The 20,303-nt window shown below is 41.1% G+C and overlaps 1 protein-coding gene across 1 annotated transcript in view; it reads left to right on the top strand.

Moving 5' to 3' along the window:
* LOC126183541 (uncharacterized) overlaps positions 1 to 20,303 on the top strand; it is a 452,784-nt gene that overhangs the window by 247,930 nt on the left and 184,551 nt on the right. The window contains exons 3-6 of the mRNA XM_049925611.1: positions 4,704 to 4,964; positions 5,065 to 7,639; positions 15,737 to 15,826; positions 16,997 to 17,222. Coding sequence (XP_049781568.1) covers positions 5,087 to 7,639; positions 15,737 to 15,826; positions 16,997 to 17,222 — 2,869 coding nt within the window. The 5' untranslated portion in view covers positions 4,704 to 4,964; positions 5,065 to 5,086. The remainder of the gene's footprint in view (positions 1 to 4,703; positions 4,965 to 5,064; positions 7,640 to 15,736; positions 15,827 to 16,996; positions 17,223 to 20,303) is intronic.

The raw sequence follows: 20,303 nt of genomic DNA, 5'->3' as shown, positions 1-20,303 counted from the left end.
GGGGGGGGGGGGATGTTGACTGACTTGTCGGCCTGTGAATGGGTGGCTCTAAGTCATTCCCAGTGTGAGTTCAGGAGGCATCACTCCACACTCGATAACCTCCGACCCTGCTCAAAGCAGCAGTTAAACAAGCTTTCCTCCATAAACAACATCTTACCTGTGTCTTCTTCGATTTGTATCTCATTTCGAGTGTTCTAAGTATTACAGTATTCACCATAGCAATCAACGGTATTACATCCACAGTAAGGCATCCTGTACTGTGTTCCTTGGTTGTGGATGAGTTTTCGGTCTTCTGTGCATCCTCCAACCTTGCAATGACTACTCTGCAATTGCATTTGACTATCAAGTAATTGGAGGAATGGTCTACACCACAGGTTTCAGATTCTTTTTGGAGAATTTGATTTGTTGATTGTAATCACTGCTGCTCATTTTACGTAATGCATTTTAAAACTGGGGATATTGTTCTCACTTTTAAGAAAAAGGTGAAATATCGGGGCCTCACTTTTGATGAGAAATTAACTTGGGTGCCATACCTTAAAGAACTGAAACTGAGATGTCTCAAATCTTCTAGTCATAGGTCTTGGGAGAGCTCAGTGGTTAAAAGGGCGCAATAATAAGCTATGTTCTGTAAAACCGTCTCAGTGTGACTATGGCTTACTTTCTTCCCTCCATTAGTGGATTTTATTACTGTTTACACATATAGGTCAAAGCAGAGGTATTTTATCAGCTGCTCTGAAGTGTTCCCCGACATTGTCCTCAGGATTGGCCTCCAGAGCAGTTTTCCGGTTATTATGCAGAATTGTTTGCTATCCTGAGGGCACTGGAGCAGATGAGATGGTGTCATGGCAAGGAAATCACCTGCTCAAATTCTCACAGTACCCATCAGATCAGATGGTGCAAGAAGTGCAGGATGCTCTTCTTCTCTAGCAAAGGAAGGACCAGACAATAACTTTCTGCTGGGTTCCAGGGCACATAGAGATAAGGAGAAACAAACACTCCGATACAGCTGCCAAGGAGGCTTGGTCCCTTCCCCACCTGCTCGCTGTTCTGTCCCCCTGCAGGCTGTTACTTCATTTGTGACCAAGAAGCCCATGTGCTGGTGGGAGGCTCAGTGGCTGAAAGTTAGAACTAACAAGCAATGTTCCATAAAACCTTATCAGTGTGACCATTGCTTACTTTCTTCCTTCCACGAGGAGCCGAAAAAGTAGCACTTACACCTCTTAGAGTGAGTAATTGGCCATTGACACAGTAATTTCTCTTACATCGTGAGGAGCCACCAGTGCATTGCAGATGGGACACAACTGTAGATACGAGATATTTCGAGTGTGTTTGATGTGATGACCTGAGGGCTTATCTGTGTCTCCCACAGGATCTACCCTCTATTTTTACTGATAATGAGGGAAGTGTGGTTCATGTTATAAAATTTTGTGTGATACCTGGAATTCTTCCCAAAATATTGGTTGAGAGATCTTAATGTGTGACAGAATGGCTCGGTTGCCCATTATTTCTAAGTAGTCATTAGGCCACAGTCACCTGTCATCTTTTTAACCATGTCTGTGCTGGTATTTTATCCTTGATTTTATCTTTTTAATAGTTTTTCACCATGCTCATCTGTACATCATTCATGCAACAACCCTGATGATGTTGCTGTTTGTGCTCTCACCCACATATAATGATGATGATAATGATGAATGATGATGATGATGATGATGATGATTATTATTATTATTATTATTATTATTATTATTATTTTTTACACTTGAATGCCCCTTCTACATTAAGGCAGCAGCATTTGAATGTTTCACTGCTAATTGCCAATAGGAATAAAAATTAAACATCTGTATCAATAGTATTTGTGTACTTCCTGATCCTGTCATCCAGTCATTACAGTGCCAATTAAGGTACGTCTCTCAGGTGCTAACTGGATGTGTATATGGGCAGTATTGAATCAGACCAATAATGACAGATCATTGAAGTATCAGTTTTCTCTGTGGAAATAGTAATTGGTGTTATTCTTCTTCTTTGCTCTTTGTACCATTAACATTAGTTCATTACTCAGAGAATCCAATTGTTCTTAAAGACTGACAGCTGACGAGTTGTTCTTTTGACATACAGTGTGCAGGTAAATTAACTGCCATAAATAAATTTTGTTCTTTTATAGTGGTTTTAAATCTCAATGTAATTACCTGCATTCCATATCTACCTGGGAAAGTGGGCAACTGAAAATGACATGATCAGCAGAACCTTCTTTTCCACACTTGCAGATTGGTGTGTTACTACGTCTTACTCAATGTAGATGTTTAGGATATGGGCCTTGACCTGTTCATACATGCACCATACCTTGATTAGGGTCAATGTCGCACATATTCAGCCTGTTACTAGTGCTTGGGAATATGCTATGTACCCATTTTGCTGTGCTTCTAGTTTCCCAGTCAGACTTCCATTGTCTAATCTGCAAGCTTGCAGGTATCTTTTATTAGGAATATGGACCCTGTGGACTCATGAACTCAATCATATTGTTCATGCCTCAAGCAGTATAATGCTGCCCAGTAATGTACCATGATGTTCAGTGGACATAGCCCAAGAATTTTCTGTAAACTCGTGGCAGGTGACATGAGAGGTACTGGTGAGCCTCAGGAGTACACTCTGCTGTACATATTCCTCACACTTATTGTTCAGTATCACTTTAGTGTAAAACTATGCATCCAGACTTCGGCAGAAAAGTTCACAACAACCTTGGAGGCAACTTCATTGTAAGACCACACAAGGCTTTCACTTACCACCCATAGACTGAGTAATGGTTGTAAATACTAACATAGTGCCACCTTCTGTGTAGTTTGCTTTGGTACTGCTGATCAGCTATCTGTTGCCTCAGATCAAAACCTTATTGGAGTTCACCCAAGTGTAGGTAGATAGCTGCAAAAGTCTTGATATATCTATATTTTGTGGGCAAGTGATGAAACACTTATTCCTGTTCATTTCAGCAACTCATGACATAACTAATAGTGTATAGGGTCTCCATGTACTGCTTGTGTAGAGTTTTTAATCATGAGGGAAGACTTTCCAAATAATTTTAATTCATAGGAAGCAGAGTGCACTAAAGCACTCTGAAGAATTGTCGCTAGATTTTATGTGAACAGGTATGGCTTGAAACCATTGCTTTAGCTAATTCCGGGAATATTCAGTTTCATTTACACCAGTGCTTTGATAAGAACATTCCAATTAATTCATCTATTTTTCTCTGAATTACCCTGCAATGACAAAGAAAAAAGTCAAATGCCAAACTTTTATCACATCATTGCCAACCTACAACTCCCCTAACTTCATGGTTTTTCCCATCAACTAAACCTAATGGTCAGTGTAAAAATCAGGAAAATCCATCCCAGAATGTGTCACCAAGACTCACTTGGGATACCACTCTTGACTTGGAGATAGCCAGTTCAAATCCTGGGGCTGGAGGAAATTTTCCTCACCAGTGTTTAGCCAGCAATGGAAGGAGAGTTTCTTCATCAGCAGACTTTGTGCCAGTGTCTTAGGTAAAATTCCAGACATCTTTTGCAGTGTCCCGTACAGTTGCAGCATGTGACACAGTTGACAGTGATCCATCTGTTGGATGAGCACGCTAAGCTTAGTGGCTCACTTAGTGCGTTTCAACAGGAATACGCATGTCAACACTGGGTGCTGCTCTCTCTCTCTCTCTCTCTCTCTCTCTCTCCCTCTCTCCCTCTCTCTCCCTCTCTCCCCCCCTCCCCACTCTCTCCCCCCCTCCCTCTCCCTCTGTGTCACTGTTATGAACAATACAGACTCAAAATACACCCATCACTTTCATCTTCACTCAACAGATGTACACAAGACACAACTCACTTTCACTTAGCAAAGAAAAAGTGCCAGTGTGCACAAAGAAAGGAAACCTTTCCAATTAGGCAGCACCCCATTGGAAAGGGGGTGGGGGGGGGGGGGGGGGGATCTTCTCACCCGACAGTGCCATACAAGTATATAGGAGCAGTGACCATTTGCAGGTGTGTGTGTGTGTGTGTGTGTGTGTGTGTGTGTGTGTGTGTGTGTGTGTGTGTGTGTGTGTGAAAAATAACTCAAAGATGACTGATGATGAAAATTTGTGCCAGACCGGAAGTCGAACCTAGATTTCCCGCTTGACATGGGTGGTTGCCTTAACCTCTTGGGCTGTCCATCTATCCATGCACATGTCCTGTCTGACCCAAATCTCCATATGCTGCACACTACAGAGCAGTGTCCTTTGTCCATTATTCCTTTTGGCTCATAGCCCTACTGTATTTCCATGGGAGGTCTGCATTATTGTGCATCTGCATTGAAAGATCAATGTGCCATCAGATGCATATATTGTATAGATATGCTATTCTTTTGGATGCACAACATAGTATATTTTAAATTCTTAAAGAATGTACACTCATAATTATCAAATAATTTAAGGTTTTTTTTAATTGTCTGTACTGTAGAAGCAAATGAGAATATTTATAGAGAATTATAATAGTTTTGGTGCATTATGTGGGTTCTGGTGGACATTTGAAATCATTTGAATGTTAAAATTCCATGTGCAGCAATGTGACCACAGATGACTGTACCATCATGTAATTGAGTATCACTGATTTGTGACTGTGATAGAATTAATTTAAGTACTATTATCATTTTGGATCTATAACTGAGCCATAATTGTAATGTTTCAGGTGCTCCTGCCTCTGATCAAAAATTGTTACTTATTCTCAACATCTTGCAGAAGATAGTTGTTTCACCGAATTCATGTCTGGAGAATAAGTACTGCTAGTGACTATTATAATTATGATTGAAAGAACTGATGTAACTCAGTGGAAGTGCATGAAGTCCCATACTGTGAGTTTTTGGTAAAGAGTAGTATATTGAAAGGTATAACATCACGACAGTTTAATGAAAGATAGAAAAGTGTTTTAATGTGGAAGATAGATTTTAAGGTAATCATGGAAACCTTATAAGAGGTGTTACTCATTTTTAGCATATTACTCACGTTTACTGTTGCTCTGGAGATTTAATGGTGTTATCTTACGTTTTCAGTGCTGGATGAGTGATCTAAGCAATGGCCGGTGCTGAAGCAGTGTCTCCTGAGTTGGATGATGAGAATGCTAAAAATAATGAGACCACAGGCTCAACAGTGCAATCGGAGATCTGTGAAGAAAATGCTGACAATGAATATGAGATGGCAGAACTCCTCCTTGAACCAGAGGTGACATTAAATGAAGGAGAATCATCTGGAAACACTAATGTTACCCCTTCAGGACCTGTGCTGCGTGAAAGTGATCCTGTATGTAGTGAGGTTGCAAGTGAAGATAATGTAAATGTGTCGCCAGTGCCACCAACAGCTACAGATTGTGAAAATGCTAGTAGTAATAATTGTGCAAAAGTGTTGGAAACTGTGCCACCTGAGTGTAATCCCAGTGAAGTACCAGGTGACCCTAGTATAAATGTGTTAGCAGAAAATGAATGTGTAAACAAAGTTAGTTCAGAGAGTGAAGGTAGTGGTGCAGTGGAAAACTCTGTTGAAAATATTATTACTGTTGGTGCTGAAGGAGCTGCAGGGAGACTTTCGGATGCTTTCAATGCTGAGACAGAAACAGGTAATGTAAATGGGACAGATACTCAGGGATCTGGCAGTACAGGGGATTTAAATGTAAACTCTGTAGAATTCTTCAGCACTGACAGTAATTTCACTGAACTAACTAGCAACAGCTCTGAACCACTGGGAGTGAGTAATACCAAAATACCTGGTGTGGTGATCAATAATGACAGTGAATTATTTAGTCACAAGGAATTTAAAGAGAATACTAATCCTGAAAGTGGGAGTGATGTGCAAAATGAGCCATGTGTTGCTGAAGAAGTAAAAAAAATAGCTAAAGATAGTGATTCAGACATTGAAAGAGAAAAGAGTGAAACAAAACTTACAAATTTTGATGCCCAGCAACATACAATAAATGTTCAGAGTCATGGAAGTGAAAATAATTTCAGTCAAGTTTCTGACAGTAATGAGGAAGTTACATTAAATTCTGTAAATGTTATAGAAAATGCCAGGGACTCCAACAGTGAAGACAGCACTTCTACTAATGGTAACAATGATAGTAGTAACACGTTGTGGCATAAGAAGAATGTGTTAAATAGTCAGTTTTATTCTGAACATGTTACTCGATACTGTACTAACAATGTTGAGACTAGTGGAGATGCAAATGTTTTGAAGTCACTTAAGCCTTGCAGTGTTATCCTTGAAAGACTCAACACAAATGTTATTGATGCATTAAAAAATATTGGCAATAGTCCATCAGGCTCATTTGAATTAAGTATTGAGAAGTCTAATAAAAGGGCTGTAGTATCTGCTGTAAAAAATGAAATCCTTTCTTTTGATCCTGCAGACTCTAACAGATTTACCTCCCAGAATGCTAGTTCAAAACTGGAATGTAGTGGTGAATATATTATGAAAGAAAACAAAGTGAAACTGCCACCCCGGACTCCAAGAACTACAAGAACTAAGAAAAGAAAGAGGAGGAGAACTATATCAAGTAGCTCTAGTGGAGTTCAGACAGGAAGTGAATCCGATAGAACCATCTGTAATGATGACAACAAGACTGCCACACGTGATAAGTTGGAGATCTCACGGAAACATGAGAATTGTTCCAAACAAGAACCAGAACGAAAGAAATTGAAAACTGTTGAAGAAGACAGTAAAGAAGTTGAAGATAGTGATGTAAATCGTGCCAGTTCTCCTTCAGACCCTATAGCAAAACATGGGACAGATAGCTTATGTAATGTAAAAGAATTTAAAGACATTTCATCAGTTGATATTACATCTAGTCAAGATGATTCCTCAGATTACCCAGTTGCTCCAACTGAAGATCCACTTACTCTGGATAGTAAGCAAATGGCAGATCAGGAAAACTCAGAAGATGGCAGCAGGAAGGACAATACGGATATAGGACAGATTCAAATACCAGCCTCTATCAGTTTGGGTCACAGCAACCATACGACACTACCTGAGGATGTTTCCATTTTGAATAGGGAGTTAGGACAGGAAAGCCAGGCAACAGCAGTGTGCCATACAGAAAGATCTGATGTGGAGACAAATAAGGAAAGGGAACAAAGTGGTGATTTTGATAGTCATGAAAATGGTGTAGATACAGAAGGGGGGTTACAATTGACACTGGGTAACGGCAATGTTAGTAATAAGACAAAATCAAGTTTCCAAAATGGTACCCCTGCTTGTGAAAATATGGATGCTGGTGGCTTTGGTAGTGATGAAATGCCTCCAGATGCAAACAGCTTTGAAGGAAGTGTGAAAGAAAACTCTGTGACAGACAAAAATTTGGGAGATGCCGCATGTATAATTCCTGATAAGCCTAGAGTTGCTACTTTTGAAGAAACACCTGAGGATCAAAAACCTGACCTTGCTTTTTTGTCAGTCTCATCTCATACTCATGTTGCAGATACAAGGTTCGCCAATGTGCCTGTGCGACAGCTACAGAAAAATAACAGAGCAAGAAAATCATATACTGGGAAGGACATCAAACCGTCTGAGCAGAAATTTGGGCAGAAATCTACACGGCCCCAAAGACAGGCTGCCAGGAAAGCTGAAACTCAGATTAAGGTAACTTGGAATGATAGTTTCAAAACATATTTCTGGAAAAATATATCTAAAAACAAAGATGATGTGACTTACCAAACGAAAGTGCTGGCAGGTCGATAGACACACAAACATACACACAAAATTCAAGCTTTTGCAACCAACGGTAGCTTCATCAGGAAAGAGGGAAGGAGAGGGGAAAGACGAAAGGATGTGGGTTTTAAGGGAGAGGGTAAGGAGTCATTCCAATCCCGGGAGTGGAAAGACTTACCTTAGGGGGAAAAAAGGACAGGTATACACTCGCACACACACCCATATCCAACCGCACATACACAGACACAAGCAGACATTTGTAAAGGCAAAGAGTTTCGGCAGAGATGTCAGTTGAGGCAGAAGTACAGAGGCAAAGATGTTGTTGAAAGACAGGTGAGGTATGAGCGGCAGCAACTTGAAATTAGCGGAGGTTGAGGCCTGGCGGATAACGAGAAGAGAGGATATACTGAAGGGCAAGTTCCCATCTCCGGAGTTCTGACAGGTTGGTGTTAGTGGGAAGTATCCAGATAACCCGGACGGTGTAACACTGTGCCAAGATGTGCTGGCCGTGCACCAAGGCATGTTTAGCCACAGGGTGATCCTCATTACCAACAAACACTGTCTGCCTGTGTCCATTCATGCGAATGGACAGTTTGTTGCTGGTCATCCCCACATAGAAAGCTTCACAGTGTAGGCAGGTCAGTTGGTAAATCATGTGGGTGCTTTCACACGTGGCTCTGCCTTTGATCGTGTACACCTTCCGGGTTACAGGACTGGAGTAGGTGGTGGTGGGAGGGTGCATGGGACAGGTTTTACACCGGGGGCGGTTACAAGGGTAGGAGCCAGAGGTTAGGGAAGGTGGTTTGGGGATTTCATAGGGATGAACTAAGAGGTTACAAAGGTTAGGTGGACGGCGGAAAGACACTCTTGGTGGAATGGGGAGGATTTCATGAAGGATGGATCTCATTTCAGGGCAGGATTTGAGGGAGTCATATCCCTGCTGGAGAGCCACATTCAGAGTCTGATCCAGTCCCAGAAAGTATCCTGTCACAAGTGTGGCACTTTTGTGGTTCTTCTGTGGGAGGTTCTGGGCTTGAGGGGATGAGGAAGTGGCTCTGGTTATTTGCTTCTGTACCAGGTCGGGAGGGTAGTTGCGGGATGCAAAAGCTGTTTTCAGATTGTTGGTGTAATGGTTCAGGGATTCCGGACTGGAGCAGATTTGTTTGCCACGAAGACCTAGGCTGTAGGGAAGCTGTCATAATGGAGGTACTGTTGCTTGTTGGTGGGTTTGATGTGGACGGACGTGTGAAGCTGGCCATTGGACAGATGGAGGTCAACGTCAAGGAAAGTGGCATGGGATTTGGAGTAGGACCAGGTGAATCTGATGGAACCAAAGGAGTTGAGGTTGGAGAGGAAATTCTGGAGTTCTTCTTCACTGTGAGTCCAGATCATGAAGATGTCATCAATAAATCTGTACCAAACTTTGGGTTGGCAGGCCTGGGTAACCAAGAAGGCTTCCTCTAAGCGACCCATGAATAGGTTGGCGTACGAGGGAAACATTCCACATGGGGGGGAAAAATATATATATCCCCCCTTATTGTGGACTTTGACTCCAACCACTAATGAATTGAGTTCTTCAGGGAGTCTGGTAAAATGGCCACATGTCTCATGTTTACAGTTTTGTGGAAGCAGCAACACACCCAAAAATATTGTGGGGATGTTTTAACATTACTAAACCTCACCAGTACCACTATAGAGATGGTGTGTATATTCCTGCACAGGTTGAAAACTGAGGAGATGGTACAGAGGGTAAACAACTCTGGACTTGTATTTCAAATCCCTGCCCAATCATGTGAATTAACATTTCTGTATTTTTTTCTAGGCTAAATCCCACAAGGCAAATACTGAGGTAGTTTTTTTGAAAAGGACATGTCTGTCATGTTTAGAGGGTAGAGACGTTCAGCCCTAAAACAATAAAAAAACAGTGTCACAATTCTAAACAACTATTTGTTAACGAAAGTAAACACTTAACTTGTGTAGTAGATGTGGACGGTATGTGGGATGGTCTACACTTCTAACAGAACTAATTGCTTGTACACACCACTCCCCAGTAACCCTTGTGGAGCAGTTGCAGCACCTCAAGCTGCAGAACTCGTGCATCATTGTTCTCCATTTGGAGGAGAAGAATGCTCATTCATGCAGAAGTAGCTTTCCAGTACACAAATTAATGGCACACTAGCAAGTGGTGTATCTCCTTTAGACTCCGAGGCCACCCATTGCAGGCATTCTGCAGAATCACCCGAAAAGCTGGGGCAGATGCAGTTTCATGCACAATGCATCAGTTGTTGTTGTGGTCTTCAGTCCTGAGACTGGTTTGATGCAGCTCTCCATGCTACTTTATCCTGTGCAAGCTTCTTCATCTCCCAGTACTTACTGCAACCTACATCCTTCTGAATCTGCTTAGTGTATTCATCTCTTTGTCTCCCTCTACGATTTTTACCCTCCATGCTGCACTCCAATGCTAAATTTGTGATCCCTTGATGCCTCAGAACATGCCCTACCAACCGGTCCCTTCTTCTTGTCAAGTTGTGCCACAAACTCCTCTTCTCCCCTATTCTATTCAATACCTCCTCATTAGTTACGTGATCTACCCATCTAATCTTCAGCATTCTTCTGTAGCACCACATTTTGAAAGCTTCTATTATCTTCTTGTCCAAACTATTTATCATCCATGTTTCACTTCCATTCATGGCTACACTCCATACAAATACTTTCAGGAAAGACTTCCTCACACTTAAATCTATACCCGATGTTAACAAATTTCTCTTCTTCAGAAACGCTTTCCTTGCCATTGCCAGTCTAAATTTTATATCCTCTCTACTTCGTCCATCATCAGTTATTTTGCTCCCTAAATAGCAAAACTCCTTTACTACTTTAAGTGTCTCGTTACCTAATCTAATTCCCTCAGCGTCACCCGACTTAGTTCGACTACATTCTATTATCATCGTTTTACTTTTGTTGATGTTCATCTTATATCCTCCTTTCAAGACACTGTCCATTCCGTTCAACTGCTCTTCCAAGTCCTTTACTGTCTCTGACAAAATTACAATGTCATCGGCGAACCTCAACGTTTTTATTTCTTCTCCATGGATTTTAATACCTACTCCGAATTTTTCTTTTGTTTCCTTTACTGCTTGCTTAATATACAGATTGAATAAAAGCGGGGACAGGCTACAAACTCTGTCTCACTCCCTTCCCAACCACTGCTTCCCTTTCATGCCCCCTCGACTCTTATAACTGCCATCTGGTTTCTGTACAAATTGTAAATAGCCTTTCGCTCCCTGTATTTTACCCCTGCATCAGTAGTCAACAGGAAACCTATGAAGTGTGTCAAAAATCCTGGGAATCTTTGTGAAAACAGGAATGCTTGGATGAATCAAATGCAGAATCAGTACCCACTGGTAACTGAGACGACAAATCAGTGTTGCAATGCTGACCCGAGGTCCTGTATAGAAGCTTAGACTGGTGATTGGATAACAGCAGGGCCCACCATTGCAGCTTTTGCATATTGCATGGTCGGACAGGCTTGGAGAGGATGAACAGAGCCGATAGCAGCCTGTGGTCTGTAATAAGATAAAAGCATCACCCATTCAAGCACTGATGAAATTTGGTAACTCCGTAAATGATAGCAAGCACCTCTTTTTGTTAGGATTAGGACTTAAAATTATGGCAACGACACGTGTTTAATGAACAACTTTATTCATAAAGGACCACACACTGAACAAGGAACACACACAGACAGAGAACACACACTGCTAGGTCAACTGTGTACATAACAACGTCTGTGGACACCAACGATATTATGTGGTGGTAAAATTTGAATCTCAACACGCCTACTCAATTTTTACTCACAGGTAGAAATCGATGAACTTGAGTGCTTAAGTTTGTGGTTCTAGGTTTGCAGTCAGAGTCCCGCAACACACATCTCATGCTTCGGCGCAGGAAGAGCCTTCGTCAGCACGTCTGCTACCATGTCTTCTGTTGACCAATATTCCAGTTTCAGTGGATAATCTTGCAGGGCCTGGTGAATGAAGTGGTACTTTATGTGAATAAGTTTTGTCTTTGAGTAGAAAACTGGATTATTTGCCAGTTTTCCAGCTGACTGGTTGTCATTGAACAGTACAATGTTTGGCAGGTCCACTAAAGCCAGCTCCTTCACGAAGGTTGATAGGTGAATCACCTCCTTTGCTGCTTTGGAGATAGTCATATACTCAGCCTCAGTTGATGAGAGAGCAAAGGTCCTCTGCTTGCGCGAACACCATGAGATTGCTGACTTGCACAAGATGAAGTTGTAACCGGTATAAGACTTCCTGTCAGCATCTGCAAAACTGAATATTCCCTCTTTATCCTTGACGTAGGTTAGTGTCTTGTCAGATGTTCCCTTGAGGTATCTAAGGATTCGTTTAGCTGCCTGCCAGTGAACAAGATTATGGCTGTTGTTGTATTGGCTTAGCTTGTTGACTGCATGGCATATATCAGGGTGAGTGCCAATGGCAATGTACATCAATGCTCCGAGCAGTTCCCTGAACGGATACTGAGTCCCATCTGCTGTACTTGCAGCTGCAACATCCAGTTTGATCCAGGTCGCCAATGGGGTTCGTACGGGCTTGCAGTCATCCATTCAGAATCGGTGTAAAACTTCTCTGATGTAGCCAATTTGACACAGCATGAGTTTGTCAACAGACTGATTTATGCCAGTGCCCAGGTAGCATTTCACAGAACCAAGATCCTTGACGTCGAATCTGGCAGATAACTTGTCCTGGATCTGCCTTGTCCTTTCCTTGTCTGATGACGCAATTATGATGTTGTCAACATAAGTGAGCAGGAAGACTTGAGAATTTCCCACACTGTACACATATACACAAGGATCTACACTAGTGGGCTGCAATCCAATTGACATCAATGTGGCGTTTAATTTGGCATGCCACTGTCTGCCAGCTTGACGCAATCTGTATATGGCTTTTGTAAGCTTGCACACTTTGTCACCAGATTTTAACTTCTGGAGCATATCATCTGCCTTTTTGGCTATGTGACTGTCCTCCTCTACATCCCTCATCTTCTGTAAGAACTTGGCTAATGAGTCTGGCTGTTCCATGAAGATTTCAGTATCAATTTCACCGTTGAAGATTAAAGTGGTGATATCCAGCTGTGAGACATGCAAGTTAAACTTCACTGCCAGAGCCATGAGGAGTCTGAATCATTCGATTTTTGCAACTGGAGAGAATGTTTCCACAAAGTCAACTCCGGGTCTTTGGTTGAATCCTCGTGTAACTATTCTGGCCTTTCTTCGTAGCAAGGATGCATCACTGCGGTATTTGTTCCTTAAGACTGTTCTGCAATCAATTATTTTTCTGTTTGCTGGTCTGTCCACGATATCCCAGGTTTCATTCTTGACTAGCGACTTCATCGTATGTAGTGCTAAACCATTCTTGACTATCTGGACTGTTCAATGCATCCTCAACACTGATTTCTGTTGCATTAGTGGCAAAGTTGATGTCATTACTTGAAACATCTGGTGCAAGCTGTGGAGCAGGTGTGACACTTGAGGAATTGCTGTCCTCGTCACATGACAGGTTATCATCTGAAATGATATCATGTGGTAGCGAGGTGACTTCTTCTTCTTCAAAACCGTAAAGTGGTTCTTCATCAGAGAATGATTGACTCACAGCTTCTGTTCTCACTCAAGTCTCCTGGTGAAAGGTCCATGCAGATGCTTCTTTGGCAATGATGTTGTTCATCCGCAGTGAGGTCTACATAGGTTTGCTTGGGTTCAAAACTGTTATGATCAAGGAACCTGACATCTCGTGACGTGTGTATCTCGTGACGTGTGTATCTCGTGATGTGTGTATCTCGTGATGTGTGTATCTCGTGATGTGTGTATCTCGTGATGTGTGTATCTCGTGATGTGTGTATCTCGTGATGTGTGTATCTCGTGATGTGTGTATCTCGTGATGTGTGTATCTCGTGATGTGTGTATCTCGTGATGTGTGTATCTCGTTATGTGTGTATCTCGTGATGTGTGTATCTCGTGATGTGTGTATCTCGTGATGTGTGTATCTCGTGATGTGTGTATCTCGTGATGTGTGTATCTCGTGATGTGTGTATCTCGTGATGTGTGTATCTCGTGATGTGTGTATCTCGTGATGTGTGTATCTCGTGATGTGTGTATCTCGTGATGTGTGTATCTCGTGATGTGTGTATCTCGTGATGTGTGTATCTCGTGATGTGTGTATCTCGTGATGTGTGTATCTCGTGATGTGTGTATCTCGTGGTCTTTTGGCACCCACACACGATAGGTACTTGAACAGTCTGAGTAGCCTACGAACTTTCCTTGCTTGCCTCTCGGATCAAACTTCCCCTTGTTTGGCGATTTTGCCTGGATGATGACACTTTCACCGAGTACACGAAGGTGTGACAAGTCTGGTTTCTTCTTCATCCACTTTTCATATGGAGTTCCACCTGAAAGTCCTTTGGTTAGGCAGCGATTTCGGATGTGGTTGGCTGTGTTAATAGCTTCGACCCAAAGTGATGGTGGCTGTCCAGACTCCAGCATCATGCAGCAAGCCACTTCAAACCAAGGATCGGTTCTTTCGTTCAGCAGCACCATTGTGTTGTGGTGTATAAGGAACTGTTTGACGTCGCTGTATTCCTGCCACTCGGAAGATGGAGTCCATCCTTTCGTTGCAGTATTCCTTGCCATTATCTGACTGGAAAGATTTGATTTTATATCCAGTCTGATTTTCAGCAAAGTTCTTGAATTCAACAAATCTGTTCACAACTTCTCCCTTGTGTGGAAAAAAGTAGACTTGACACCATCTGCTGAGGTTATCTATGAAGGTTACAAAATATCTTGCACCACCTAGAGATTTTTCTCTCATTGGCCCACAGACATCTGGATGTACTAACTCCAGAAGGTCACTTTTGTTTTCATCCTGCCTGGTGAAGGGAGTGGATGTGATATTTCCTTCAAGACATGCAGTGCACTTGGTGAAGTCTGCATCACTGAATTTCAAGCCTTGAGCATTCTAATCATATCTCCAGAGTTCAAGTGTCCCAATCGAGCATGCCAGATTTGCGTGTCACTTTTCGTAATTTTTGTCTCGGCAGCTGTACAGGCCTTTGGGCTGTTTTCATGCAAGTAAAACAAGTTACCAACTCTGTTTGCAATCACCTTAACTTTATCATAAGTGTCCCTTATAACTGCGTGATTTTTCTCAAAGGTTACAGTGTTATTGCTGTCCACAACCTTTGCGACTGAGATTAGATTGGTTCTGAGTTTGGGCACATACAACGTGTTTTTCAGGGTAATGGAGTTGGTATCACTGGCTGAGATTTTGATGCGTACGTCACCTTTAGCTGTCACTTGCCTAGAACTGTTGTCTTCAAGCGTTAAAGTTTCTTGCGCTTTGGTTACGCTTGTGAACACTTTAGGGTCATTACACATGTGTGATGTGCAACCACTGCTTGCTCTGCTCACCTCTAAATGTCACCTCTCCATTTAACATCACCTGTCTGCCACCTCTCATGCCTCCCTCCACTATGCTGCCATGCACAGCCCCCTGTGCCTTTTATCTCTATGTCCCACAGTCATTATTCTCCCTCCTTTCTTTGTGCCTCAGTTTTCATTTTTAACTATCTTACTGCAGTAGCCTCTTCCGTCCCTTTTGCCCACATCCCTTCTTTATCATTATTGTCATCCATATCCACTGTTATACCTGTCAGCCTCGTATCCATTATTGAGTTGATTTCCATAATTGTATTTTGAACATTGTGTTTTGTTCTCTGTGTCTCTAAAAGTGATTTTATGTCATCCATTAATAGCTAGTATATTGATGGATACAAGATAACTATAAAACAGGTATTAGTAATGCAATTAACTAACTAAAACAAATTGTAACAGTTTTAAAAGTTCTAATTCTCAGCTGGTTAAGTTGTGATACAGATTTGTTTAATGTTGCTTTATCATATGCAATGATATACTGTATATATACATATAGCAGGTTAATGTGCAATGTTTATTATTTGCAGGTTTTAGCTGAGCAAGATTCAAACTTCACAGAAGAGTTAGAGCAACAGGTTTCTGAAGAGGCTACTCAGATATGTTACCAGTGTTGTAGAGTAAGTTGTGTTCACGTTGAAAATAATGTATTTCTTGCTCAATCAATGTCCTTTGTATTTTGTTTTTGTTATTATTTGCTTCACCATTGATGGCATTATTGAAAATGTAACAGTGCACACACATGCTTTCCTATTTGTGAGGAAAAAAGTCCATTAAGTTACACGCAGACTGAAATGGCCCTCGGCTTTATTGCATATGTTCATGAACAGTAGAAATGAAACACCTCTCTAGTTCTAGGTAGTGCACCTCATTCCTCCCCACTGGTACCAGTCGTGCCATGGCATGGGCTGTCCAAGACATTGAAAGTGTGATGGAACGATCTTCTTGTGTGAGCACTCATGCCTCCCACACAACTCAATACGATTAATTGGAGTTGGTTCCATTGCATGCACTTATGCGGTTGATAATTGCTCAGATTTCCTCAGTAGGACCATCACCAGGTGACCTGGGTAGCCACTCAAGAAGGCTCAAGATTGTATAATATGATTTCAGAACATTCTGGCATAGTTCATGAAAGATGGGTGGTGCAATGTCTTGTTGAAGGTATGTGTCTCCTTCAAGGAGCAGTAGGAAAATACACTCCATTTAATCGCACAGTAGTATCCTGCCAGTCCGTAGCTCATGGTCTTGAAGTAGCGTTCTCACTTCCCGTGCACAGGGTCCTATGTTCAATTCCTGGCAGGGTCAGGGATTTTCCCTGCCTTGAGATGACTAGGTGTTGTTGTGTTGTCTTCATCATCATCATCGTCATCATCCTTCATCCACGTTACGGTCAGAGAAAGGCAATGGCAAACCACCTCCGCTAGGACCTTGCCTTGTCGGCGGTGCGGGTCTCCTGCATCGTCCCCTGCACTCCTTAGAATATGGGACCTCATCATCATCAGTATCCTGCCATCATTTCATCACTTATCACTTGAAAAACTAGCATTGAATTGCAGCAGAATACTTAGTACAAAAAACACTATGATTCTTAGTGCTGTAAGGATGTATAAAGCAAAGTGTTCACTAAAAGTAATTGCTATAAGTAATGTGCATACTATTACAGTGATACAGCTGATGTAGATAATGGCTATGTGATTACCATGTAACTGCAATCCCAGTAATGTGGCAGAGTTGATATTATTTGATATTGTCTTGTTTGAAAATGTACATCTTACTTTATGTTGCAGATACGTGTATGTAACCATCAGGTTACGGTCAATGGAGTTGTGAAAAAAATATGTTCAGAGGAATGTGTTAAAGTTTTTCAAGCAAAAGGAGATAAAATAAATAAAGAAAGAACCCCAGAAATTGCCCATCGCCAGAGAAAATGCCGACAATGTCAGATTGCTGTTACGGGTAGTGAGAACAACTTGGCATGGGAAACAATGGATTTCTGTCAAGAAGAGTGCCTAGGTAGTATTAACATGGTTTTACCTTTCAATCAGCAGTCACAAATTACTGTATGTACCTCCTTGTCTGTGACTATATGTTCATATCTAAAATTTGTATCGAAAGTGTGTGGATTTAGTCATGAATTGCAAGCAAATGACAGCATTTATACGAGAGTGTAGTGTAGTTCTTCACATGTATAGAATTCTTCAACATGCTTGCCTGTATATGATGATGATTTGTGAGCACTTCATTTACAGGAGCTCAACCAATACTGCCTGAGGTGTGAGGAATTCAGAATTCATGACAGGGGTTTGTCGAGTACTGCCAGTTTGCACTCACCATAGGTTCTGGGCATGCTTTAATCACACCACTGTGACACAATTGTTGAATGTTTTGACTGTCAGATACTATGGTTTTTGGGTTAACTATCTGTATTAAGTGAGCATATCACTGTGTGCCTCAGTGCCAATTTGTCTCAGTGATATACTGTCAGTGAGACTGACTCTGCAGAAAAGTGTCCCTTAAAGTAGCATTATAAGTGTTGTTCCCTTTTTGCTGTAGTTGTTAGCTAGCATGAAAATTCTAATTAAAGGGACTCTGTAGTTGACAGTTTCATGATTGTCACCTAGCATCACACATGCAAGCTGTTAGTTATAGTTGACAATACAGTGACTTGAAAAATATAGTCCGTTGGTAAATTCGTGAGTGCTCAAGCAAGTCCCCACTCTGCCTACCCACCTACATCTCAAGACACTTCTACAGGCTGCTACACAAATTTTTAGTGGTTCTTCCACAGTGCACACTTTAAATCTGCAGTGAGGCAGTGTGCAGATATGTCTGAGCAGCATTAGTTTTTAGGTATGGTACATCCATTAACATTTTACGGAATACAGAAGGTGAGTGCCTTGTTCCAAAATGCAATATTATAAATTAAATTGTATTTAACATAGGAAGGGAAACCCTAAACCAGGATTCATATATTACTGCAAATGTGTAACTGAATGCCTGTCCATCTGAATGCATGTTTGTTTACAATCTTCTCATAAAACTATGGATATATTCCAATAGGATTTTGAGCACAATTTAGTGTGATTGTTCTGTAAATTTTAAGGCATGCCCCTAAGTTGTGATTCAACTAAAAGATAAGAGTTTTCATTGATGAGTTGCATTGAAATGCAGCAGTTCTAACTATGAGTACACGAGGAGTGTTAAAACAGTAACTGGGAATTTGTAATTTCGTGTATTGCGTTAGTCCAATTGACATGGCCCCTTTGTCAGTATGTTGGAAGACATCTGAAAAGTATCTGTACAATGTTAGGCATATCCAGTGTGTAGTTTATTGTCAGCTGCCAAAAAGGCTACAGGTGTCTTGGTACTATTGGTGAGTGTTTATTTTATATAAAAATGGAGCAGAAAATTTCTATTAATTTTTTATACAAGAGTGGAATAAAATACATCAAAGTTGTAGAAATGTTAAATATTGCTTTTGTTGAGTCTTCTCTGAGTAAAACAAGTGTAAGAGCATCGAAGAAGATTGTGGAGATGTTGAAGATGATGAGCACACATCAACCAATGAAATCGTTGAGAAAGTGAAAGAAATGACAAAGAAAGATCATGGAATCACAGTCAGAGAAGTCGGTGGTTATGATGGCATATCAACTGGCCCATGCCATAAAATTGTTTTGGGTGCTTTGGGTAAAAGTGTTCCAAAATTGTTGAATTTTTAACAAAAACAGTGGCAAATGGAAGTTATTTGGGAGTCACTAGATGAAGTCAGCAATGATGTAGAACTACTGGAACGTGTCATAATAGGTGACAAAACATGAGTTGATGCATATGACATTGAAACTAAGGCTCAGTTGTGTGTGGAAGCATGCTGGACAACCAAGACGGGAGGGGGGGGGGGGGGGGGGGAGAAAATCTCGACAACTGCAGTCAGATGTGAAGGCTGTGCTCACAGTGTTCTTTGATTTTAACAGTATTGTGCACCATTGAGTTCTGGCCACAAGGTGAAGTGAACAATGAGGAGTACTGCTTACAAGTTCATTGTCATTTGCACAAGGCAATCTGTAAAATAATGTCCTAATTCATGTTTTTTGCACCATGATAATACACCCTCTGACTTCTCTGTGCCCTCATGATTTTTTTGCCAAAATTGGTGCCCTAGCCTACATATTTGCTCCATGTGAAATTTCAGTTTTCCCAAAAATAAAGAAAACTTTATATATATATATATATATATATATATATATATATATATATATATATATATATATATATATATATATATATATATATATATATATATATATATATATATATAAAAAGACAGATAAAGACAGATGATGAGACTTACCAAACAAAAGCGCTGGCAGGTCGATAGACAGACAAACATACAAAATTCAAGCTTTCGCAACCAATGGTTGCCTCATCAGGAAAGAGGGAAGGAGAGGGAAAGACGAAAGGATTTGGGTTTTAAGGGAGAGGGTAAGGAGTCATTCCAATCCCGGGAGCGGAAAGACTTACCTTAGGGGGAAAAAAGGACAGGTATACACTCGCACATACACACATATCCATCCACATACACACAGACACAAGCAGACATTGAAAATAAAGACTAAATAAGAATTAAATAAAAGATCATTATATAAGATTAACTTATTGTGAAACTAAGTATTATGATTTAATACTTATTACTACACATTGATCTTGCCAAAAGCCGAGAAGCTATTCTTCTTAGTGTTTTAGCTCTCAGGGGCACTCTGGGATGCTCTCTGGGGCACTCTGGGATTGTCTCTGGGCGCTCTGGGATGTTCTCTCTCTTAGTTTCACAATAAGTTAATCTTATATAATGATCTTTTATTTAATTCTTATTTAGTCTTTATTTTCAATGTCTGCTTGTGTCTGTGTATATGTGGATGGATATGTGTGTATGTGCGAGTGTATACCTGTCCTTTTTTCCCCCTAACGTAAGTCTTTCCGCTCCCGGGATTGGAATGACTCCTTACCCTCTCCCTTAAAACCCAAATCCTTTCGTCTTTCCCTCTCCTTCCCTCTTTCCTGATGAGGCAACCGTTGGTTGCGAAAGCTTGAATTTTGTGT

The sequence above is a fragment of the Schistocerca cancellata genome, chromosome 4 (genome assembly GCF_023864275.1).
Source record: "Schistocerca cancellata isolate TAMUIC-IGC-003103 chromosome 4, iqSchCanc2.1, whole genome shotgun sequence".
Lineage (NCBI taxonomy): Eukaryota > Metazoa > Arthropoda > Insecta > Orthoptera > Acrididae > Schistocerca > Schistocerca cancellata.
This window is presented reverse-complemented; position numbering and strand designations above follow the sequence as displayed.